Raw genomic sequence first — 27,372 nt, forward strand, 5'->3', positions numbered from 1 at the left:
TTACATGGTGTGTTCAATAAAAACATGGTAACATTTAATTATTTATGTGTTATTACTTTAAGCAGACTGTGATTGTCTATTGTTGTAACTTAGATGAAGATCATGTCACATTTTATGACCAATTTGTGCAGAAATCCATATCATTCCAAAGGGTTCACATACTTTTTCTTGCAACTGTATGTAGTTCAATCCAAACATGGTTCATATCACCAGAGTACGGATCTGGTCCCACAGAGCAATGTTATTGCCTCTATACTGCCTGCCAGTACACCGAGTGGTGGCACAATCCATATGGCTGGTATTGGGCTGCTGCCAATGGGACCGAGCTGCGGTGCCAGACATAGTGGTTACAAAATGTACAGAGCTGTGACTGGAATGCAGAGCTCGCTGTTACTCTATAGTACATGTCATGATCAGGAATGTTCTAATTTAATTGGGTAGCTCCAGTTCTCTACTGGGGTTCAAATTAGATCCAAAATAATGGTTTACAAATGTAAAAATAATGCAGTCATTTCCCTGTGATACATAGGCCTTTACAAAGATGTATTATAGGCCTACATTTACTATTGTGGTTCCTCCTGAAGTCATTTTAAGCACAATTTAGCACATTATTTGAGATATATTTATGAAGAAATTAACTCAAGAAGAATAATCCACTGCACCTAATTCACTGAGGGGGCATGGCTTCACTGCACATACGTGTAGCTTATAGGGGTTGTCTAAAATAATTAAATCTCAGACAAGCTCCTTAACCCCTTAAGGATCGGGGGATTTTTCATTTTTGCGTTTTCGTTTTCCCCTCCCCGCCCTCCCATAGTCCTAACTTTTTTATTTTTCCATTCACATAGCCTTATGAGGGCTTATTTTTTGCGGGACAAGTTGTACTTTCTTAATGGCACTATTTACGGTTGCATAACATGTAGTAGGAAGCAGAAAAAATTCCAAATGCTGTAGAATTGGGAAAAAAAGCTATTCTGATAAAGGTTTTTCTTTTTTTTTTTTTTTTTTACACTGTACACTATGCAGTAAAATTTACCTATTATCTTTATTCTCCAGGTCAGTACGGATACAACAATACTACATTTGTATAATTTTTCTTGCGTTTTAATACTGGGAAAAATGTATACATGTAAATGTATAAAAAAAAATGCATATTCTGACCCCTATAACTTTTTGTAGCTATGTGTACAGGGCTGTGTGAGGGCTAATTTTTTGCGGGACGATCTGTCCTTTTCAATGATACTAATTTGAAGTGTCTGCGACATTTTGATCACTTTTTATAAAAATATTATTGGGTAGTTGAAGTGACAAAAAATATTTCAAATTGGCAGTTTTTTTTCTTTTTTACGCCATTTGCCGCATGCCATTAATATTTGTTATATTTTAATTGTATGGGCATTTTCACATACGGCGATGCCAGTGTTTATATTTTTATTGGTTAAGTATTTTTATTTTAAGGAAAGGGGGGTGAATTGAATTATATATGGGAGGTATGTTAATACAGGGTGCCCGCCCACACCCCTCGCCGTCCGGTGCCCAGCGCCGCCGTCCCTGTCTTCAGCGCCGCTTTCTACAGCTCAGCGCTGCCTCCGCAATCCTCCCCGTCCCTCTGCCAGGACCCCGCCTGCGCACTAGGCTCAGCCTGATGATCCCATGCAGACTCCTGGCAGCAGCTTCGTTGAACGAAGTGCGCATGCGCCGGCCTGATGCGCACTTCGCTCAACGCTGATATTGCCTGCAGATTAGCTGAGCCTAGTGCGCAGGTGTGGGATCTGGCAGAGGGACTGAGAGGATTGCGGAGGCGGTGCTGAAGACAGGAAAGGCGCTGGGCACCGGACGGCGAGGGGTGTGGGCGGGCACCCTGTATTAATGGACCTCCCCTTGGGCACCTTAAGTAAGTGATTGACAGGTTATAAAAACCTGTTTTTTGGGCAAATAGAGCCACAGTGAGGTTTAATAAGGCCAGCTTAGGATTCTTATTATTAGTCTGGACATGAGCATATGTTTAGGTTATAGGGGTAAAATCTGATGACAGAATCCCTTTAAGGGTCCTTAAGGGGTTAAAGATCTAAAATGGCAAATGATGCACTGTTCTCTGTTTACAAACTGCAGAGGTGATGTACTGTCACATGGTGCTGGCATACCGTGATATTGCTCTACCACTGAGGACAGTTAATGGCTGCAGAAATGCATCACCATTGCAGCTTGTAAACAAGTGGAAACAGAATTGGACTGGCAGAGAGGCACTGAAGAAAGAAATAAGTATAAGGCCTCATGCAGTTTTTGCGGCTCGGATGAGGACCCATTCACTTCAATGGGGATGCAAAAGATGCGGACAGCACTCCAAGTGCTGTCCGCATCCGTTGCTCCGTTCCGTGGCCCTATTCTTTTCTGTTTTGCGGAAAAGAATAGGCAGTTATATCAATGGCTGTCCGTGCCATTCCGCAAATTGTGGAATGCACACGAACGCCATCCGTGTTTTTCAGATCCGCAATTTGTGGACCTCAAAAAAACACAACGTGTGCATGTAGCCTATGACCATTTTTATAATTTTATTCAGGGGCAAAAATTTGAGCTAGACAGTCTAAATATGTGACAAATTTATCATCTAGCCTGAACTTCTGTGATAAATCTGGCATATTTTTAGACTGCTTAAATGTAAGTATTAAGACAGGATTGGTAAGTCTGCCCCGCACTCTTTTGTTGACATTAAGAAACGGCTAACTTCTCCTACATTACCAATCAGCTGTTAGGGGAGTCGGGATGCTCCCCTAATCTGTATGGTCAGCTGAAGTTTAAATTTACTAAAAATTAGAAAATACTAGCAAATCTCCCCATTACTTTAATCTTGAATGACACCGTCTGTCAGGTATGCAACAAAAAGACAATTCCATTCCAACCCTGTGCTCTTCAAAAGCTCAGCATTTTTAGATTTCTCCCTTGACAAACTGCTTGCTGTGTAAAAGGTACTCAAGACATGGCACAACGGGAACCTATTCAACAACTGTATTTGATGATTTTAAAACAAAGAGGGAAATGTGCTATTCATTCTCACAATACATTGGCTTTGAGACCCCATGAAAAGCAAGTCTGTCTTTTAAAGCCACTTTCAAAGTCTCCTATCCATTTTGAGCCATCAGAATATAGACTTGTTGCGTACTCACCAATTTTAACCTCTCAAGGGGAATTCTGCTGGTGTCTATTTGAGATCGCTCCATCACATTTTCAAACTTTACTTCTGGGACAGCAATCGCACACATTACATGTGCCCATCTAGACGAGAAACGAGCACAACATTAGTTAAAAGACAGCTGGTTCTGTTCACACTGTGCTTTCAATCTGTTGTGATCCATTATGTAAAGGGTCCTGATACAGAAAATAGCAGCTATAGGGGGGTGCAGATATAGGGGGTGCAGCTATAGCAGGCACCTCCGCAACATAAGACAACACAACCATAATAAATGACATATGGAAGAGGGGACCCTGTGACGGATTTTTATTGTGGCAATGAAGCTGCATGTTATACCCCAGGCACTACCACCATGGAGCAGCACCAGATACCCAGCTTATTAAGTATACTGGCAAAGATGAGATCAGTACCCAATATCAGAACTGTAAGGCTAGCTACACACGATGCAGATTACTTGTGCGTTTTCCGCAGTAAAACCACAGCGTAATACAGTGCCAGCAAGGTGAATGAGATTACGTGTACCATGCTTTTTTTTTTCTTCCTTGCGGAAATTGACCTGCCGTGGGGATTTTAAAATCCACAGCATGTCAATTTGGTAGAGCGGTTTTTCTCAATAGACTCAATGGGGTTGTTAAACAGAAAATACGCACCAGAATCATGATAAATAATGTGAGTTTTATGTGCATATATTGTGCCTAAAGCTTTTATTGAGAAAAAAAATAACTTTTATAATATGCTAATTAGCCTATTATCCTAGAGGCTCCGTTTGCCCACCTCTTTTCACGCCCTTCTTCTCTTGATTGACAGGGCCAGGGCAGCGCTGTTCTCCTCCCGCCGGCCGTGTCTGCAGTGCAAATCTCGCGCCGTTCAGTATTTGGCACAGGCTCAGTGAGGGAAGGACACTCGACGGCTGCTGGCTTCCTCACTGCGCCTGTGCCGAATACTGAACAGCGCGAGATTTACACTGCAGACACGGCCGTCGGGAGGAGAGCAGCGCTGCCTGGCCCTGTCAATCAAGAGAAGAAGGGCGTGAAAAGAGGTGGGCAAACGGAGCCTCTAGGAGCAGGTGCAACGCCCCCCCCCCCCCCCCCCGAGGCCTATTTGCATATTATAAAAGTTTGTTTTTCTCAATAAAGGCATCAGGCAGTGAAATGGCACTAATATAGTTATATTCAGCTGACATTAGCACATCGCTAATGTCAGCCAGCTTAGTACCCATTTTTGAGGTGACAGAAACCCTTTAAGTCAATGTTCATAGACATTTTTTTTTATTATTTTTTTTGCACTTATAGGTGTAATGTGTGATGCTTCCCCTTCACGCTGCAGTAAAGGATCGGAGAAAGTCAAGGGAGGCTGTTTGTTGTGTAAGTCCAGATACAGAAGGAGGTAAGAGCCAGGCAAGAGGTAGAATACATGGAGTGACTTGATATCCACAAAACCATCCACCTGTTTTTATAAAACAAATTACATAGGATATTCACATATAGGCTGTTAATATGCGATAAAAAAAATTGATGGTAGTGCCCCTTTTAAAAGAATTTTGTCATGAAAAAATGCCAGTTAAAACATCCAAACTGGGCTTTGGTACCGAAGTACCAGCAAGTACAAAAACCCAGTTCGGATTGCCATTTTAAATAGTTTTGCAATATGAAGATATGCATACAGTAGGAATTAACTGAAGTCTTGCGCCCATACATTTTAATTCTGTACAGATACAGCAAAAACTGCAGAAATTTATGTTTTTTGTTTAAAGGGAACCTGTCACCGGGATTTTGTGCATAGAGCTGAGGACATGGGTTGCTAGATGGCCGCTAGCACATCCGCAATATCCAGTCCCCATAGCTCTGTGTGCTTTTATTGTGTCAAAAACCCCATTTGATACATATGCAAATTAACCTGAGATGAGTCCTGTCCCTGACTCATCTCATGTACAGGACTCATCTCAGGTTAATTTGCATATGTATTAAATAGTTTTTTTTGACACAATAAAAGCACACAGAGCTATGGGGACTGGGTATTGCAGATGCGCTAGCGGCCATCTAGCAACCCATGTCCTCAGCTCTATACCCAAAATCCCGGTGACAGGTTCCCTTTAAATATAGACATGAAAATTAAAGATAACGTATTTAAAAATATTCTAAACATAAAAATGTGATTTTGGTCATTCTCTGAAGACATTTCCTAAATTGAATAGAGTTGACAGAAGCCATAAGAATTGGGTAGTCATTTTGAGAATTTGGGTTCCATCTAGAAGTAGTCTTTCAGAGTTAGATGCCATGATATATAACGCTATCTAACCCTAACTGCTATTTGTTTTTTGCTTACTGAAAGCACACATACGAGCAAAATAAAATGAACAGTACTGATCTGCTCTCAGCTGCTGCAGGACACACGCAAGCAAGCTGATGTTCTGCGCATGCAGAAATACAGTAAAAAAAAAAATCCCCAAACTAGGTAAAATTAACATGGATATAGAGATAGACTTTGGAACTACTGCAAATGTACACTGTAAATCACTGAACAATGCAGTAGTTCCAGGGGCAATTTTCTTTTTACAGTAGATTACAGTAAAGCGCAGGTGCACTACAAGTCCCAGCAGGTCAATGAACAGCACAGAGGGGTACCGAACCTATCAGAATGCTTTCACCAACTGAAATGGTGGAGGCTGTGGAGTGCTCTGAATTCTTTATGCCCCTCTTGTGCTGTGACTGGTTGGTATAGTATACAGCGCTTACAAAGGATGCTGAATACCGGTGTATGTACAGCTGTCTAACCTGGGAGTGATGGGTTCCGTTTTTCTCAGCATCAATCACCCCCCATCAGAGCCCACCTGCACCCCTGTCATTGGCTTTTACAGTGAGGGAGCCGCAATTAACCGGTCAGCACTAATCGGCCAATCACAGTGATCGGATCTGCGGAGGGGAAGTACAAGAGGCTGCAGAACGGAGGTACAGTGACCGTTTCCTTTGTGCTGAGCATGTACGGCGCAGGTTGGGAAGGGGTTAAGGTGTCGACATTGAACATAATCTAATTGCCCCAAGACAGTATATGAAAGCAGGAAAACTATTATTACGTACAGCAAAACTAATCAACCAGTACATAGCCAAACATTTTCTAGTAGCGTAGAAAGCAGAGAAAAAAAAAAAGGCATTATTTGGTATTTTTCATGAGTTTGTGACAAAACTTAAGAGTAAGCAATCAAGGCTCTCTACAACTAATGAAGAAAATACGCTGCAGTATGATAAGGTTTCAACAGACAATGACAAAGGAGTTTCATTAGCCTCAATAAGTGCATATTTGTTGCCGCAAACAAACACGACCAATCACTAGGTTTTATTTTTAAAATCTAGCCTAAAGGGTTTAAATATACACTATTCATATGCTCCTTTACTCCAAGCAGTCCGAGAAGCCTACCTGAATGGGCGCACTCACTTTTCAGAAAAGTTCCTAATTCGTGACGAGCAAGTCAATTTTGTTCAAAAATCCCCCTCCCTCAGAAGCGAGGGGCTGCAAGCAGCGGTTTTCTATCCGCGATGTGGTGAGGAGCAAGACGGATCCAACACAATAGAAAACGGATCCGTCCCCCATTGACTTTCAATAGTGTTCATGACGGATCCGTCCTACCTGTATATGACATAATAGAATCATATCCGTTCATGACTGATGCATGCGCTTTTGCAGATCCATGATGGATCCGAAAAAAAATGCTAATGTGAAAGTAGCCTTAGCCAGTTTAGCAGCCTCGTTAAACTCTGGAGTTCTGCATAATGGGGATGATTTAAGTAATTTCAGCTCGCTACAATAAAAAACTGCATCCTGAATGCATGTGAGAACTGCCCTGTGTGCCAGCACCCTTAGGGTCTATTCACACGTCCGTAATAATGAGTGCTGACCCATTCATTCTCTATGGGGAAGGAATGGATGCGGAAAGCCCACAGTGTGCTGTCCGCATCCACATTTCGGAAGCGCGCCGCCAATCTTCCGGTCCGCGGCTCCAGAAAAAAATAGAACATGTCCTATTCTTGTCCGCAATTGTGGACAAGAATAGGCATTTCTATGAGGGTGCCAGCTGGGTGTATTGCGGATCTGTAATGCACTACGGACGTGTGAATGGACCCTTATGGTTTAGCTTTTCAGTTTTTTATTTGTTAGTTTTTTTGCTAAACTGGATAATCTCTAAGTTTTAATGCAAACAAAATGGCTGCTAGTATTAGCGGGTTTTAAACCTGAAATAGCTACATGGGCTTAAAGCATTAAGGATGTGTTCACAAATGGTATTCTTCGCAAAACTGCAAAAACAAAAAACATTTGCTGCAATGTTTCAAGAATCACAGCAAAAAATGCAAAAGTTTTTTAAGCCACAAAGATCTAAAATTCAAAAGAGGTGCAAATAAAGAATAACTGTCATATTTTCACTTAAAATTCAATTTTCATATATGTTGTTGCTGCTGTGGTGATAATCCATAATCACTAATTATTGTGTTCACATACCACTTGTTTAATAGGATTCCGTCCATAGCAGTCGCTCCTCACAAGACTTCTTTCTGACTATCTTCTCAAGATGGCAGCCAATGTCCTTACCCTGAGGCTAAGACCTCCCTCCTTAACTACCCAGAATTCATTCGGCTCATCTCGGGAACGCGCAGCCTCACCCCAACCAATCAGCTTTCTCCAGACTTAAACACGCCCTCTTTCTCCTAAGTAGTTGATCGCGAATATTCTAAATCACCAATTTTTAATCGAGAATATTCTAAATCGCAAATTTTTATTGTGAATATCGGCACTATCCTGGTCTGACGGGAGCACGCACGCAGCACTCAGGACTGCGCACTACTACGTCCTCCGTCTTCTGTATATAGAAGATAGGAGACACGTAGGAACGCTGTTTTAGCCGCACCACTGAAATGCCTGTGCAAAAGTATTAACTAGGGAACTAAGGTAAACTTAGTCAGACCAATCCAATTACATAAAAATAAAAATATTACAATTACTCTTTAAGGCATGGATGTCAAACTCATGGCCCTCCAGATGTTGCAAAACTACAACTCCCATCATTCCCTGATAGCTGTAGTATGCCCAGGCATGATGGGAGTTGTAGTTTTGCAACAGCTGGAGGGCCACGAGTTTGACATCCCTGCTTTGAAGGGATTGTTAGACGGGATCTTGGAGAAAAAAGTCACACCACATCTGTGCTGCATGGTTGACATGAGCTTCAACATACCTATAGACTTTAATGGGCATTTATATGGCATATTTGAAAAGGTTGAATGCTATCTGCTGGTATGTGTTTGATTAGTGTTGAGTGAATTGAGCTTCGGGTGATTTTAATATCGACCGGGGGGTGGGGGTGCACTGCGCAACCAATGATTTTAATACTGGGGGGTGGGGGGGAGGGCACAATCACCACCAAATGTTTTTAATACTGGGGAGGGAGCATCATGCCACCAATGATAATTAACGTTTAATACAGTAGACGGGTGTGTTCGCGCAGAAGCCAGACATAGCCGACACCCTGCCTCTAACAGCTTCCTGTCATATAGGCTGGGCACCACCTTCTGTATTTGTATTAGATGTTAATTATCATTGGTAGGGCAGCCCGCCCCTCCTCCTCCCGTCTCTCCTCATTGGCAGCAGGGCACAGGTTAAGGAAGAGAGTGACTCCATCTCCCTTGTGCTGCTGGGGGAACATGAGCGCACTCATGTTCTGTGATAGCGCGCTGGACGCATTATCGGCGAGGTTAGATGCCGATAACTTTGAAAATCATGAATATCGGGCGATAATATCGGTAACTCCGATAATAGGTCGATCCCTACTGTGCACGTCACTGTTACGGGGGCACTGTGCACGTCACTGTTACGGGGGCACTGTGCACGTCACTGTTACGGGGGCACTGTGCACGTCACTGTTACGGGGGCACTGTGCACGTCACTGTTACGGGGGCACTGTGCACGTCACTGTTACGGGGGCACTGTGCACGTCACTGTTACGGGGGCACTGTGCACGTCACTGTTACGGGGGCACTGTGCACGTCACTGTTACGGGGGCACTGTGCACGTCACTGTTACGGGGGCACTGTGCACGTCACTGTAAAGGGGGCACTGTGGAGGTAACTGATATGTGAGCACTGTGGATGTCACTGTTATGGGGGCTCAGTATGAGTGATAGGGCTTATGAAAATGACCGTGATCGGCCCAGGAATCGCAGTCCATGTGTGTACATTTACCCTCGTCCCCCCCCGTTCAGATAGAGACCGGCTGTATCATTACTGTCATACAGTAAGTTCGGGTTGGTCAGCCTGGGTGATCCGGCGAAATACGAACCGTGTTGCCCGGGCTGATCATGGCCGTATCACACATCATAAACCAAGCCAAGATAAACACTGCTGCGGCAGGGCAGAAAAAAGATAGAATTAGGCCTCATGCACATGACCGTATCTGTTTTTGTGCATTTGCTAAATAAGGATACTGTTCATGTTTTGTGGAACTGACATACAAATGTGGAAAACACAGAGACGTCACCAGGGTGTCATTCCAGAAAAGATAGAACATGTCCTATTCTGGTCCTCAAAATGCAGACCTCGACCCACAGAAGTCAATGGGTCTGCAAAAAAATGCGGGTCACACACGGACGGTATCCTTATTTAGCATATGACCAACTTGCAGTCCGCAAAACGGATATTGTTTTGTGCATAAAGGTTTAGATACACAGCTCAGCAGGCAATATAATACAAGGTAGGATTAGATACACAGCTCAGCAGGCAATATAATACAAGGTAGGATTAGATACACAGCTCAGCAGGCAGTATAATACAAGGTAGGATTAGATACACAGCTCAGTCGGTAGTATAATACAAGGTAGGATTAGATACACAGCTCAGCAGGCAGTATCATACAAGGTAGGATTAGATACACAGCTCAGCAGGCAGTATCATACAAGATAGGATTAGGCTACTTTCAGATTAGCGTTAGCAGAGTCCTGCAGGCTGTTCTGGCAGGGGAACAGCCTGCCGGATCCAGACTAACGCTAACCCACGTGTGCCACCGGAAGTCCGCTCCGGCCCCACTAACTATAATGGGGGCAGGCGGGAGATGTGGCCGCATCACAGCAAACATGCTAAGAGGCGGTCGGTCAAAAACTGCAGCACGCATGATTAGATACACACCTCAGCTGGCTGTATCACACAGGATAGGATTAGATACATAGCTCAGCAGGCTGTATCGTACATGATAGGATTACAGATGTGATTGGATGTGCTTGCTTATTCAAGCTGTTTATTACGCTCTGTAGATGGTGAGGGAAGAGACAGTTTTTTCATACAAATGCACAAATTCACTTAATAATGTATATTAGAAAAAGTTTCCGTGTCACTTCTCCCACACTAGAAAATCATATTTAATTGCGATTTTTTTTCTAACAATAAACAACGCCATCCCATTATAAGAACGTCCTCTTAGTGCCACCTCAAAGTAGCAAAGTCCCTTACTGCTCCCCTAGACAGTAATGATGCCCCTTACTGACAGTACAACTCCCCATTAGTGCCCCCAATAGAGTATGATTCCCTCATAGTGTCTCCTCTTACAGTATGATGCCCCCTTAATGTCCCCCATGTAGTATGATGTTCCTAATTGGTTCTCGCACAGTAGAATAATCCCTTAAGTGCCCCCACACAGAATGTGCCCCACACAAAGTGTCCTCTAAGTGCTCGCTGCAGAGTATCATGCCGCCTTAAGTGTCCCCCCACACACACAGTCATCTCCCTTGAGTGACCCCCTCACAGAGTGATGCCCCCATAACTGGTTCCCAAACAGTATGATGTCCGCTTTAAGTACTCTCAGGCAGTATTATGTCCCCTTAAGGGGTTTCACACAAACGAGTCCATTGTGGGAATCACGCGCCATGTGTGAGCATGATCCCCCATTCTGGACTTGCTTTACTGGACTGACCTTACTGATACAGAATCATACTGACAGCTTTATGTCACTATGATCCGGTAGAAGTAAGGTCAAGCAGAGGCACATAAAATAATCATGATAATGCCGTGCGCTCCTGTAAGACCAGAACGGGGCACCACGCTCACACATGGAGCGCAATTCCTACAATGGACTCGCTTACATGTGTGATGCGATGAAATCATTGCACCTGCCACGTTGAGCAGCAGATAGCATAATGCAAAGCAGACCTTCGCCCTCTGCTGCAGTGTCTGTGGCACAGGCCTGCCAGCTCTGAATCACCAGAAGAAGGGGAACAATGAAGTACGGAGCAGACGGCGCCCTGTTTTACCATTGCATTCAACTGCGTCTGTGTTGTACAATTGAAAGGAGGGGTCCAGACAGCTGGCTACCGCAGTCTGTCAGCGGAGTATTCCTGGACTACAGGTAAGTCTTGTCTGACAAAGAGAAGGTCCGGAGTTTCAAATCTCAATAGAGTCTTGGTAATTTGTTTCTTTAGTTAATTTCCCCCTCATTCAAGCCATATTAAAAGTTCACAAAAATTAAAATCTCATGTATATGACAAAACGGCCTGATGACAAGAAAAAAAAAAAAAAGTGACAATAGTAATGATTCATAGAATATTAATATGCTATATTTGAATAATGCAAAAAAAGTTTTAAATGCAAGGCTAAAATGGTTATTTGTTTCAATTACTACACCAAAGACACATAAAAGTAAATCTCTAAAGATATCTACCTCTAAATTTTGCCTTTCAAAAATAGTTTGACCTGCTAAAAGCAAATCTAGTCAAAGCTATACAAGCCAAGCGGAGACAGTATGCATGCTGGGCTGCCCTATCCGGTAAAACCATACTTCCCTTAGGGACAGCCTATCATTTTATAGGAACTAACCCAATCACTGCTGCACTTATTTATACTTCATGCTTATTTACATTTTTACAGCCTTATAGTTTAAGTTTTTTAAGAAAAAAATCAGACTTACTTATTATCTGTTGTTTGCTTAAGAGCGCCCCCTCGCAGACTGCAAAGGCAACATTCCTGAAATCAGAGGGTTTAAAGAAAATTAATATAGAGAAATTTTCTTGTGAATGAAAAGTGCAGAACGTGAAATTGCAAATCATAAAGCTGCCCACCATGTTCATTATTTCTACTGGAACAAATCGTTTTCTAATGGCTCTTTAACAAAACATCAGTTAAGAAAAGTCAATATCGAACATCTTTGAAAGTTCTCCGAGAAGAACAGCTCTATGCTTGTATTTGACAAGCGTAGTGACAATGGCTTTCTTCATAATAAGTTCTAAGTGTGAAATTAGATTGACCAATTCGAAATCAACAATTAAAAGAAACCCAAATTTTCCCACCTGCAAATATGTCAATGTTTAACCCCTTAAGGACCATGCCATTTTTCACCTTACAGGGGTTCTGCAGTTTTTTAAAACTGATCTTACCTCTGGATAAATCATCAGCATCTGATCGGCGGGAGTTTGACACCCGGGACCTCTGCCGATCAGCTGTTTGGGAAGGCAGCAGCGCTGGCAGTAGCGCCGCGGACTTCTCACCGTTTACAGCAGGCCCAGTGACGTTACGACAAGTATCAACCGGCCTGGGCGGGGCTAAGCTCCATTCAAGTGAACAGAGCTTAGCTCCACCAAGGCCATTGATACTAGTCGTGACGTCAATGGGCATGCGCCAAACAGTGAGAAGAATGCGGCGCTACTGCCAGCGCCGCTGCCTTCTCAAACAGCTGATCGGCAGGTGTCCCGGGTGTCGGACCCCCGCAGATCAGATGCTGATGCTCTATCCAGAGGACATCAGTTTTTAAAAAAAACTGCAGAACCCCTTTAAGGACCAGACTGATTTTTGCAAATATGACATGTGTCACTTTATGTGGTGATAGCTTTAAAACGTTTTTACTTATCCTAGCCATCATGAGATTGTTTTCTCGTCACATATTGTACTTCATGACAGTGGGAAATTTGAATCTAAATATTTCATTTTTATTTATAAAAAAATACCAAATAACAAATCTCTACTTTTAAAACAGATAGTGATACCTCATATAATAGTTATTACTTTACATTCCCCATATGTCTACATCATGTTTGGCTCATTTTGTGAATGCCATTTTATTTTTTGGAGACGTTAGAAGGCTTAGGAACAAATCTTGAAATTTCACTGGGATAATTTTAACTTGTCATGTCAATTGAAGACCCCCTGATGCACCCCTAGAGTAAAAACTCCAAAAAAAGTTACCCCATTTTGGAAACTACAGGATAAGGTGGCAGTTTTATTAGTACTATTTAGGGTACAGATGATTTTTGGACGTTCTATATTAAAATTTTTGTGAGGCAAGGTAACAAAAAATAGCTGTTTTGCCACAGATTTTTGTTATTTACAAGGTTCATCTGACAGGTTAGATCATGTGGTATTTTTATGGAGCAGGTTGTTACAAACGCGAGAATACCAAATATGACTATACTTTTTTGGGGTTCTTTGTTTAGGGGGGTTAAATCATGTGATATTTTTATAGAGAAGGCCGCTACGGATGTGGCAATACCTTATATGTATACTTTTTTATTTAAGTTTTACACATTAATATTTTTTTTAAACAAACAAAAAAATCATGCTTTACAGAGCCACAGTTTTTATTTTTTAACAGATTGTCTTAGGTAGGGTATAATTTTTGCAGGATGAGATGACTGTTAGATTGGCACAATTTTGGGGTGCATATGACTTTTTGTGATGTAAGGTGACAAAATGGCTTTTTGACAACTTTTATTTTTTTTTTATTTTTTTTTTAACGGTGTTTACCTGAGGGGTTAAATCATGTGATATTTTTATAGAGAAGGTTGTTACGGACACGGCGATACCTAATATGGATACTTTTATTTTTTGGGGGCGACTGTCCAATTTAGGGGCTAATTTTTTGCGAGATGAGGTGACTGTTATATTGGTACTATTTTGGGTGGCATACGCATTTTTGATTATGTTATATATTTATAGAGCCGGTTATTATGGACGCGGCGATACTTAATATGTGTGTTTTTTCTTTTTTCTATTTTTTCTTATAAAATCAGGGGAAAGGGGCTTTTTTTTTTCTTTTTTTTAACTTGAAACTATTTTTTTTAAACTGTCCCACTCTGGGACTTCAACTTTTGGGGGTCTGATCCCCTCTGCAGTGCATTACAATACATCTGTATTGTAATGCATTGCCTGTTAGTGGATTACACTGAGTAATACACTAAGGCCTCATGCACACGACCGCAATTTGCAGAACGACACGGACAGCCATTAATATAAACCGCAAAACAGACAAGAATAGGACAGGTTATTTTTTTTGCAGACCACAGAACGGAGAAACAGATGCGGACAGCAAACAGAGTGCTGTCCACATGTTTTGCGGCCCCATTGAAGTGAATGGGTCCGCATTCAAGCCGCAAAAACTGCGGCTCGGATGCCGACCAAAACAACATTCGTGTGCATGAGGCCTAACAGGTTGCCTAGGAGACCCAGCTACCGGGGACTGCCAGATCCCTGCAGTAATCGGGCGGGCGCAGCTCCAGCACCCGCCCCATCAGCCCACATGCATGTATGGCGGAATGCGTTCTGGCACAGCTTCCCCCGCCGTACATGCACAGCATTTTGCAGTAAGGGGTTAAAACTGTGGCTATGACATTCCAATGAAATTTTTTCTACTATATGTAAGTTAATAATTCTATCTATCGAGCAGTGTTTCGCCTTCACTAAAGAGAGACCTATTAAATAGTTATTTTCCATAAAGATAAAAAAAATAAAAAATAAAATCACAAATTTTATTTTCTATAAATATGTTCTGCACCCCAACAAGTGATAAATGGGACAGGCAAAGTTTAACCCCTCGCTCCCAGAGGATTTTTTGTTTATGCGTTTTAGTTTTTCACTCCCTGCTGGGGAAATAACTTTTTTGTTTTTTTGTTCACGTAGCCATATGAGGACTTTTTTTTTTGTGGGACAAGTTGTACTTTCTAATGGGACCATTTAATATTGCACACAACATAGTGGGTGGAATTGAAAGAAAAAAAAAATGTAAAAATTCCACCATAACATTTTTTTTGCTATGTCTACGGAACTGTGTAAGGGGTTAATTTTTTTGCAGGGTGATCTTTACTTTTCATTGTTGCGATTTTGTGGTGTCTGAGGTCTGCATTTGGAAGGAGGTTATAGGGGGCCACATGAATTTGGGGTCTGATACTGTGGTCCTTATGAATTTGTGGTCTGTATAAATTTGGGGTGTAATCTCAGGTTTGTATTAATTTGAGTTGTATGTATTAATTTAAGGGTCTGTCCGGAGGTCTGTATTAATTTTGGGGTCTGGAGTTTGATGCCTAAAGTCTTTGGTGCCCATCATTTTCTAGTTCTGTAGCCTTGTCTGTTGGCTCTTACTTTGCCAGCACAGTATTTCAGGTCTTTGGCAGCACTATCAGTACAGTAATGTTGGCACAAAGAGCAGCAACAGGCACAGTATTGGTGGAGGCTACAGGATGGCAATTTATAGGGGGCTCTTTGCTATAGAGGGTGGGGATGGACTGCAGAAGCAATGAGTCAATGCAGAGGTATAACCTAATCTCCTGGGACCTAATGTAAAATATACAACACGCCCCATAAACAGTGTGCCATTTATTAATAATAGTGTTTACTTATATAGCAGAGGGATAGAACAGCCTTAGCCTAAGACGTCTGCGTATGATGGTCCGAACCAAATGGAGAAGTGAACAAATGAAATCGGTGGAGACATCACCTCTAAGTCACTGGCTTTACATTGGGTATACCAGTGACTGCTTCTTATAAAATGTGTTTAAATCTTGCTATTAGAATGAAAGGGTCAGTTTGAATTGATTCGGAGGGAGGGGGCATAATTTGCCTGCTCTGCCTAGGGCACCAAAATACTTAATCTTGGTCAGCTTTAGAGGACAGGAGGTCCCAGGGACCGGTGAATATGTGCTTTACATTCACAGCTCCCTGGACCTCACAGCACACAGCGTCAAGACTTAGCGCAGCGCTGTCAGCCACCTTGCCGCAAGTGTTCTCCTATTTGAAAACCAAAATATGGTCACCCTACCAACGCATAACAAGTCAATGCAGCAGCTGGACTTAGCGGGAAAAGTCATGCTGCAACATCTGCCCACCTGGTCTGAAATCGGAGGCAGGAAAATAAGTGGCAAGGCGCAGAAGAGAAGTACATATTAATTTATTTTAAATTTTCCTCCATCCTTCCACAAACAGGACAGTCAAACATACCAGCACCAAAAACTGGTTTCACTGGCCTTAAGTTCTACAAAAGACTAAATAAAAGCTGTGAGTCGTTGTTTTCTTCTCTTAACTTTGTAGCATAGTAAGCAAAAAATGTACAGGAGATACATGTTAAGTCACAGCTGACACTTTCTGCTGTGCAAAACCAGAATTATGATCGCCTGACCTTGAGCAGATACTGAAATGACTATTCTGATATACAATATATGATCATTTGCTCCCATATTTCAAGCAGACACTGAATACCTATTGTGCTGTGCAGCTGCTGTGTAGTCTGCTGTTAAAGTAATGAGAGCTGAGATCCTGCCATTAGTGAGAGCATTAGCTGGGGAAAGGAATAGCAGTGTACCTGCAGTTTTGATTCTTTTGATGTCAAATCAAACCCCAGTAAAATGTGGGAAAAATTAAATCCACATCACAACATAAAATTGTGGGTTGAAGATCTAGCTGAAATGCACACAGAAGCAAATACCCATCTTGAACATGCCAATTCAGTATTAATACTGGTCAGAGAAAGTTCTTTAACCGCTTCATTACCAGGGTGTTCTTCTGTTCCCCCCCCCTCCTTACCAGGCCAATTTTTTTTTTTTCGTTGTAGCAATGGTCCTGTCTAACTGCAAATAACTGATTATTTTCCTAACTATTACAAAAGGTTTCAAGACAAAATATTTCTAAAACCATTACTGTACACTTGTACCCTGAAATGGACGCTATTTATGTAATTTATCTACTGGCTGGGCCCGCTGCAAGCCTTCAAAAGACTGTAGCGTATTTTGGTGGTCTATTTTTCATTGCTGGTTCTATGGTACCGTACTGCCAGAAAAATGTTTTACAAGGTGCCAATATGACGTTTTTTATGCTGTTCCCCTAAGGCAGGGGTGTCAAACTCAAATTCATCGGGGGCCGCATCAGCAGTTTGGTCACCCTCAAAGGGCCGGGGGCCGGCATCTGCTTTTATAATGACAGCGGGGCCCGTGCAGTGACTGTATTCTACTACACGGGCCCCGCTCACTGTATAATCGTATCTCTAATAGTTAATGTTACCGTATGTATATAATCGCATAAGGAGCGCTGTGTATTACCGGTACTTACAACTACAATCGCTCGCCGAGAGGAGGGAGGAGGCAGGCCGGAAGGACAGGCGCTGGCAGCGTGAGTCATACGTCATGCGCCCACGCCGCCTGCTTCATTCATAAAGTGAGCGGCGCAGGCGCGTGACGTATGACTCACACACTGCCAGCGCCCGTCCTCCCAGCCTGCCTCCTCCCTCCTCTCGGCGAGCATTTGTAGTTGTAAGTACTCCGCTCATTATGCGATTATGTACATAACTATTTACTATTAGACATACGATTATACAGTGAGCGGGGCCCGTGTAGTAGAATAGTCACTGCACGGGCCCCGCTGTCATTATAAAAGCAGACGTCGGCCCCCAGCCCCTCCTCCCTCACAGCTGATACACCCGCCGCGATGCCACGTATCATTGAAAATCGCAAAAAATTTGCGCAAAAATTCGCGCTAAAAATCGCATGAAAATTCGCAAATCGCAAAATAAGCTGCATTCGCCGTATAAGACGCACTGCTATTTTCCCCCCACTTTTGGGGGGGAAAAAGTGCGTCTTATACGGCGAAAAATACGGGTATGTTTTTAGGAGAATCTACTGAACCAAAATGATATATAACATTATGTATTGATAAATCGCAGTTAAGGATTATAAGTAGCCAAAAAAAAATATAAAAGACTTTAGTGGGGTGACACTGTTACAATACACTTCAAATGTTTTATATTTATACCTTTTTAGAAAAAACACTGCTGCACTGTCTGCAGGCAGGGCACAGTGGGCACTGGGCTGGGCACTACTTGGGCGCTGGAGCTGGACTGGAGAGGAGAAGAATGATTTCAATTCTCCCTCCCTGCCTCTCTCTCTGATGTCACTTCCTGTATGGACCTGACTTCCTTATCAGAGAGGAGGAGGGAGGGACTAGTCTGGGAGGAGCAAAGACTGGAGACCGGAGACTGAACACAGTGAGTGAGCAGCTGCCTGGAATCATTCACTGTAGTGACTGTGTAGACTAGAGGAGGGAGGGAGGGAGGGAGAGGAGGGAGGGAGGGAGAGGAGGGAGGGAGAGGAGGGAGGGAGGGAGGGAGAGGAGGGAGGGAGAGGAGGGAGGGAGGGAGAGGAGGGAGGGAGAGGAGGGAGGGAGGGAGAGGAGGGAGGGAGGGAGAGGAGGGAGGGAGGGAGAGGAGGGAGGGAGGGAGAGGAGGGAGGGAGGGAGGGAGGGAGAGGAGGGAGGGAGGGAGGGAGGGGAGGGACTTGGGGAGGCTTGGGAGGAGCGCTGGCTGCGCTCAGCTGACACCCGGCCCCAGCTGCCGCAGTGAGTGACGGCGGCTAGCTTATTTTGTGTAGACTAGGGGAGGGAGGGGAGGGACTCGGGGAGGCTTGGGAGGAGCGCTGGCTGCGCTCAGCTGATCACCCGGCCCGGCTGCCGCAGTGAGCGACAGCAGCTAAGCTTAGGTCGGACAAACACTGTCTGCTACGCTGATCACCCGTGCCCTAAGGTATTCATCTTGGGGAAATCTGGACATAAATAAAAAAAATATATATATATGAAAAAAATATATGAATGTGTATGTATATTTTACCCAGAAAAAAAACCCTGATATATAAAATACAGCTAAAACGAATACCTAGATTTTTAAAATAAAAAATGTGTTTTAGTATATGTAACACACACAAATTCCACTATACTATTGCTAAAACTATTGCTAAACTATAATTATATATATTTTTTTAATTTATTTTAAGTGAATTCACCTCTTCCTACCAGTTAGGGCAGGAAGGGGTTAATTCAGCATATATTATAACCCTTCATCTTGTTATTTTGCCTACATTTCATACAAACCAAAATGGCTGTATAAACGAAATTGATAAATTATGGATTAGTTATACACGGTTCATTTATAGCTAAGATATTAAAACGGTGACAAGTTACTCAATGCAGCTGGATAGGAAAGAGAAAATACTGGTCTTTGGGGAAGAGTCAGGAGCTCCTCTCACACATTACATTGTTGGCTGGCCCTGCCGAAAAAGGCATGTTCGGCAACAAAAGCAATGTGTATGATGACCTTTAGAAAACTGCTTATAAAGCACTAAATAAAACATTAACAGGTTTACAATGAGGTTTTTAATTACGTATTCTCCGAATTTGTTTTAATACTCAAAGCAGTATCAATGCAATCTGCCATTTAAGTGAAATTTCTTGTAAGGACTTTTTACTGATTTGCCAACATAAAAATACCTATAAATACCACAAAGGTAAAAGAAAAAATACTGTAACAGAAAAACCCACTTTATTTCACATAGAAACAAAATGTCAATAAGGCGTCACGATCTGTTAAGGTTTTTTTCTCCAACATAGTGTACAGAATATCAGAGAACATGCTGCCATCGAAGGTTAAACCACCCCAATCAGATTGCTTGAAATTGATTTGGGTGAGTAAACTATAGAGCTGAATAATTGAAGCAGGGGATCTTTCTTTGCACAATAGTAGGTTTTTAGTCAGTAGCTAGCAGTTGAATATCACACGTTTCATGCTAGTCTGTCATGCATAGAGTCTAAAAACAAATGAAGCAACTTACTGCTGTCCAAACTCCATTTCTACATCGAGAACACATCCATCTATCATGAATTTCATGGGAAGGAACACCATAACAACCTGTAATGAGAGAACTCAATTAATGAAATCTGGTCCTTCTGGTCTCTGAATCTTCAAGAAACTCAGCGGTGTATGGCGCAAGAAAACGACAGCATTAAAGGGAAAATAACCATGGCAGAATGTCCTTGACATTTGAGACAAATATCAAGCATTTTCGTTTCGTAAAAGGTTTTCCTCTATGAGATAGGAGACTAAAAAAATTGGGACCTAAGAACTTATGTTACAGTATGTCAGAGAGGTATTATTTGTTAGATGACAGAAAAAAAGGAATCATAGCAGGTTACTGCACAGGAAAATAAAAGGTCCAAAATTGATTATTTAAGTACAGCTATTAAGACCAGGCACACACGAGTGAATTCGGTGCATGAAACTCTCAGCGTGTCAGTGTAAGGTTCCGTTCTGGCCTCTGCTCCTCTGACAAGATTGCACAGCATTATAATGGTTTATAATGCTGTGCAACCCTTAGAGTTCTGAAATCTTCTACTGAATTACACTGACATAATACTGCCAGTGTAATTCAGTAGATTTCAGGACTCTCTGGGTCACTCAGCCTTATAAATCATTAAAATGCTGTGTGGTCCTGTCAGAGGAGTGAAGGTCAGAAAATGATCTCGCACTGACACACACTGCAAGTTCTTCAAACTGAACTCACTCTGGCCTAAGTCAGCCAAAATTACCTTACAGAGTGGAGTCATGAGCAGGTAATGGGGCATAGCTCCTCTACATACCTACTGCCTTCCCAAAAAACAGCTTTACAATACAAAAAATGTTCACCCTACTCTCCAGATCACATCTCACCACCTGTGCACTTGACCCAATCCGATCACACTTCATCCCCAACCTCACCACAGCATTTATTCCTGCCCTAACCCATCTCTTCAATCTATTTCTAATCTCAGGTGTCTTCCCCCTCTTTTTTTTTAAAGAAGCTACATCACACCCATCCTCAAACTCCTTCTGTTGACCCATCTTTTTCGTCTCGCTATCACCCCATATCACTACTCCCAAGTTAGTTGAACAGCAGGTCCACCTTGAACTGTCCTCCCACTTTTCTTCCAGTTCCATATTTGACCGACTACCATCTGGCTTCTGCCCTTACCAAAGTTGCCAATGACCTGTTAACTGCCAAAGCCAAAAGCCATTACTCTGCACTCCTCAATCTATCCTCTGCCTTTGACACATTTGACCACTCCCTTCTGCTATAAACTCATCTCTTGGCATCAAGTATTTGGCCCTCTCCTGGATCACATTATACCTTAGAGACCAGACATTTAGTATCTGCCACTCAAACACCACCTCCTCGGCTTATCCCCTCTCTGTTGCTGTCCCTCAAGGCTCTGTCCTAGGACCCCTGCTCTTCACAAACTACACCTTCGTCCTGGGACAGCTCATAGAGTCCCATGGCTTGCAGTATAATTTCTATGCTAATGACATGCAAATTTACCTCCATTTTATCCAGAATCCCATAATACCTATCCCCTATAGCAGTGATGTCGAACCTTTTAGAGACAGAGTGCCCAAACTGCTACCCAAAACCCACTTATTTATCGCATAGTGCCAACACAGCAATTTATCCTGAATATTATCATGCAATATAGTATAAAACTTCCATGTACTTTAACATTTAGCTATAATCGCGCTGCCTGGGCCATTCATTGCGTGCCCTGCGCTGATGAATGGCAGGAAAAGTCTAAGGCATATTGGTACACCATAGACTTTTTCAGCTTGCTGGTGCCCACAGAGAGGGCTCTGAGTGCCGCCTCTGGCACCCGTGCCATAGGTTCGCCAACACTGCCCTATAGCCTCCTCCTTCTCACTCGGCTCCCTCATCAGACCTTTTTATCACAGTTAATGGCTGCACACTCTCCTGGGTCAACTAAGTCTGCTGCCTTGGGGTTAACTTTCGATTCTGCTCTGTCCTTCAAACCACACATGCAAGCACTATCCACCTCCAACTCAAAAATATATCTCACATGCACACACTCCGCAATCCAGAGTGTGTAAAAATGCTTGTACATGCCATCATCTCATGCCTGGAGTACTGTAACATCCTCCTCTGTGGCTTCCCATCTAGCATTCTTGCACCCCTCCAATCTATCCTCAACTTTGCTGGCCGACTAATTCGCCTCTCCCCGTCACCCTCCAGTCTCTTCTCTCTGCCAATACCTTTATTGGCTCCCCCTTTCCCACCGAATCCAGTACAAAACATTTTGACATACAAGACCATCCACAACGTGTCCCCTACACACATCTGCGACCTGATCTCCCAAATACCATCCTACACCCATTCACTGATCCTCTTAAGATCTTCACTTTTTTAATCACCTCTTCCCACAATCGCCTCCAAAATTTCTCTGATGCAGCCCCTGTACTCTGGAACTCTATACCACAACATTTCAAACGCTCATCTACTGTGGAATCCTTCCAAAGAAACCTGAAAACCCACGTCTTCAGACAAGACTACAACCTACACTAACCCTGCTGCCACAATGACCAGCTTTACCCTCACCTACTGTAACCTTTCCCCATCCCTCAGACTGCAATCCCTTGCGGGCAGGGTCCCCTCTCCTTATTGTACTGGTTTCTATTATGTATGTATACCCCTTATCATATGTACAGCGTCATAGAATGAATGGCGCACAAGAAGGAAGTTTGCACTGTCTAAGGCACTTTTAAAGAAATGTTACTTTGTAGAATAACTTACTTGCATGAACCTGTACACAACACATTGTGCAAGCAATGAGATGACTTTTTCCATCCCCATCAATAAATGTATTTGTGGGCGCATGTTCCGTGTTCTCTTCACTGTATAGGAAGCACATTTCTGGGATAAGAGGTTTTGTTTTTGACTCATGTGGCAGTATTTCGCTTGACGCAGTCTCCCAGTAAGATTGCACGTCATCATTATAAGTTTCCGACTAAAAAAAGAAATTAAGAGAAAAGAAAGCTTAATGGGGTTCTCCGGGAATTATATATTGATAATCTATGTTCAGTATAGGTCATAAATATGAGATTGGCGGGGGTCCCAATCCTGGCATCCTGCTGATCAGCTGTTTGAGGAGGTTGCAGCACACCGGTAAGCACAATGGCCTCCTTGCAGCTTACCAAGCACAAGGCTGTCCACTGGATACCAGCTGTGGTTGGTATTGCGGCTCAGCCCCATTTATCTAAATGAGGCTGAGCTGCCCCTAGGCCATGTGATCAGTGAACATGACATCACTGGCCTGGAAGAGGCATAAGCACTGATGAATCACCAGTGTCTCTTCATACAGCTGATTGTCAGGGGTCCCAGGATTTAAACCCCTTCAATCTCCACAGGATAGGCGATCAATATAAAAATCTCAGAAAACCCCTTTAACAAAACCTGACGTAGCATTACTGCTAGATAAGTGTGTGAGTAAAATTATATATACATTGCCTTGCAAAAGTATTAAACCCCCCTTGACTTTTTTCGTATTTTGGTGGCTCACAACCTAGAATTAACATGGATTGTTTAACCACTTCAGCCCCGCTAGCTAAAACCCCCTTCATGACCAGGCCACTTTTTACACTTCTGCACTACACTACTTTCACCGTTTATCACTCGGTCATGCAACTTACCACCCAAATGTTTTACCTCCTTTTCTTCTCACTAATAGAGCTTTCATTTGGTGGTATTTCATTGCTGCTGACATTTTTACTTTTTTTGTTATTAATCAAAATGTAACGATTTTTTTGCCAAAAAATGAAATTTTTCACTTTCAGCTGTAAAATTTTGCAAAAAAAAAAACGCTAAATTTATAGTTCTACATGTCTTTGATAAAAAAAAAATGTTTGGGCAAAAAAAAATGGTTTGGGTAAAAGTTATAGCGTTTACAAACTATGGTACAAAAATGTGAATTTCCGCTTTTTGAAGCAGCTCTGACTTTCTGAGCACCTGTCATGTTTCCTGAGGTTCTACAATGCCCAGACAGTAGAAAACCCCCACAAATGACCCCATTTCGGAAAGTAGGCAGCCTAAGGTATTCGCTGATGGGCATAGTGAGTTCATAGAACTTTTTATTTTTTGTCACAAGTTAGCGGAAAATGATGATTTTTATTTTATTTTATTTTTTTCTTACAAAGTCTCATATTCCACTAACTTGCGACAAAAAATAAAAAATTCTAGGAACTCGCTATGCCCCTCACAGAATACCTTGGGGTGTCTTCTTTCCAAAATGGGGTCACTTGTGGGGTAGTTATACTGCCCTGGCAATTTAAGGGACCAAATGTGTGAGAAGTACTTTGCAATCAAAATGTGTAAAAAATGGCCGGTGAAATCCGAAAGGTGCACTTTGGAATGTGTGCCCCTTTGCCCACCTTGGCTGCAAAAAAGTGTCACACATCTGGTATCGCCGTACTCAGGAGAAGTTGGGGAATGTGTTTTGGGGTGTCATTTTACATATACCCATGCTGGGTGAGAGAAATATCTTGGCAAAAGACAACTTTTCCCATTTTTTTATACAAAGTTGGCATTTGACCAAGATATTTTTCTCACCCAGCATAGGTATATGTAAAATGACACCCCAAAACACATTGCCCAACTTCTCCTGAGTACGGCGATACCAGATGTGTGACACTTTTTTGCAGCCTAGATGCGCAAAGGGGCTCAAATTCCTTTTAGGAGGGCATTTTTAGACATTTGGATCCCAGACTTCTTCTCACACTTTCGGGCCCCTAAAAAGCCAGGGCAGTATAAATACCCCACATGTGACCCCACTTTGGAAAGAAGACACCCCAAGGTATTCAATGAGGGGCCTGGCGAGTTCATAGAAATTTTTTTTTTGGGCATAAGTTAGCGGAAATTGATTTTTTTTTTTTGATTTTTTCTCACAAAGTCTCACTTTCCGCTAACTTAGGACAAAAATTTCAATCTTTCATGGACTCAATATGCCCCTCATTGAATACCTTGGGGTGTCTTCTTTCCGAAATGGGGTCACATGTGGGGTATTTATACTGCCCTGGGTTTTTAGGGGCCCTAAAGCGTGAGAAGAAGTCTGGAATAAAATGTTTACGCATTTGGATTCCGTGAGGGGTATGGTGAGTTCATGTGAGATTTTATTTTTTGACACAAGTTAGTGGAATATGAGACTTTGTAAGAAAAAACAAACAAAAAAATATATATATTTCCGCTAACTTGGGCCAAAAAAATGTCTGAATGGAGCCTTACAGGGGGGGGGGGGGTGATCAATGACAGGGGGGTGATCACCCATATAGACTCCCTGATCACCCTCCTGTCATTGATCACCCCCCTGGTAAGGCTCCATTCAGACGTCCGTATGATTTTTACGGATCCATGGATCGGATCCGCAAAACACATGCGGACGTCTGAATGGAGCCTTACAGGGGGGTGGTCAATGACAGGGGGGTGATCACCCATATAGACTCCCTGATCACCTCCATCATTGATCACCCCCCTGTAAGGCTCCATTCAGACGTCCGCATGTGTTTTGCGGATCCGATCCATGTATCCGTAAAAATCATACGGACGTCTGAATGGAGCCTTACCAGGAGGGTGATCAATGACAGGGGGGTGATCAATGACAGGGGGGTGATCAATGACAGGGGGGGTGATCAATGACAGGGGGGTGATCAATGACAGGGGGGTGATCACCCATATAGACTCCCTGATCACCCCCCTGTTATGGCTTCATTCAGACGTCCGTATGATTTTTACGGATCCATGGATACATGGATCGGATCCGCAAAACACATGCGGACGTCTGAATGGAGCCTTACAGGGGGGTGATCAATGACAGGGGGTGATCAGGGAGTGTATATGGGTGATCACCCCCTGTCATTGATCACCCCCCTGGTAAGGCTCCATTCAGACGTCCGTATGATTTTTACGGATCCATGGATACATGGATCGGATCCGCAAAACACATGCGGACGTCTGAATGGAGCCTTACAGGGGGGTGATCAATGACAGGGGGTGATCAGGGAGTGTATATGGGTGATCACCCCCCTGTCATTGATCACCCCCCTGGTAAGGCTCCATTCAGACGTCCGTATGATTTTTACGGATCCATGGATCGGATCCGCAAAACACATGCGGACGTCTGAATGGAGCCTTACAGGGGGGTGATCAATGACAGGGGGGTGATCAATGACAGGGGGTGATCAGGGAGTGTATATGGGATGATCACCCCCCTGTAAGGCTCCATTCAGACGTCCGCATGCGTTTTGCGGATCCGATCCATGTATTCGTAAAAATCATACGGACGTCTGAATGGAGCCTTACAGGGGGGGTTATCAATGACAGGGGGGGTGATCAATGACAGGGGGGGTGATCAATGACAGGGGGGTGATCAATGACAGGGGGGTGATCAGGGAATCTATATGGGTGATCACCCGCCTGTCATTGATCACCCCCCTGTAAGGCTCCATTCAGACGTCCGCATGTGTTTTGCGGATCCGATCCATGTATCCATGGATCCGTAAAAATCATACGGACGTCTGAATGGAGCCTTACAGGGGGGTGATCAATGACAGGGGGTGCGCGCGTTCACAGGTTATCTTGGGTATCGCGAGATGACACGCCGATGCGTCCAGGAGGAATAAATCAACCACCTCCCGGACGCATCGGCGCGTTAGGCGGTCTGGAGGTGGTTAAGAATTTGCATAATTGAATTTACAGAACAGGCCCACAACTTTGAAGATGTTTATTTTTTTTCTATTGTGAAGCAAACAAAAAATGAGACAAAATAACAGAAAAAGTCAATGTGCATAACTATTCACCCCCCTAAAGTCAATACTTTGTAGAGCCACCTTTTGCGGCAATCACAGCTCCAAGTCGCTTTGGATAAGTCTCCATGAGCTTGCAACATCTTACCACTGGGATTTTTGCCCATTCCTCCTTGCTCCAGCCCCTTAGGCCTCTTTCACACGGGCGTGCTATTATTTTCCCTTATAACCATGTTATAAGGGAAAATAATAATGATTGGGTCTCCATCCCGATCGTCTCCTAGCAATCGTGCGTGAAAACCGCACCGCATCCGCACTTGCTTGCGGATGCTTGCGATTTTCACACAACCCCATTCATTTCTATGGGGCCTGCGTTACGTGAAAAACGCACAAAATAGAGCATGCTGCGATTTTCACGCAACGCATAAGAGATGCGTGAAAATCACCTCTCATGTGAATAGCCCCATAGAAATGAATGGGTCGGGATTCAGTGCGGGTGCAATGCGTTCACCTCACGCATT

General features: G+C 43.1%; 1 protein-coding gene across 1 annotated transcript in view; it reads right to left on the bottom strand.

Moving 5' to 3' along the window:
* Positions 1-27,372, bottom strand: part of KDM4C (lysine demethylase 4C) — a 324,567-nt gene that overhangs the window by 58,207 nt on the left and 238,988 nt on the right. The window contains exons 14-17 of the mRNA XM_044272540.1: positions 22,851-23,064; positions 20,070-20,146; positions 12,125-12,180; positions 3,165-3,273 (exon numbers count right to left, since the gene is read on the bottom strand). Of these exons, the coding sequence (XP_044128475.1) occupies positions 3,165-3,273; positions 12,125-12,180; positions 20,070-20,146; positions 22,851-23,064 (456 nt within the window). The remainder of the gene's footprint in view (positions 1-3,164; positions 3,274-12,124; positions 12,181-20,069; positions 20,147-22,850; positions 23,065-27,372) is intronic.

The sequence above is a fragment of the Bufo gargarizans genome, chromosome 1 (assembly GCF_014858855.1).
Source record: "Bufo gargarizans isolate SCDJY-AF-19 chromosome 1, ASM1485885v1, whole genome shotgun sequence".
Lineage (NCBI taxonomy): Eukaryota > Metazoa > Chordata > Amphibia > Anura > Bufonidae > Bufo > Bufo gargarizans.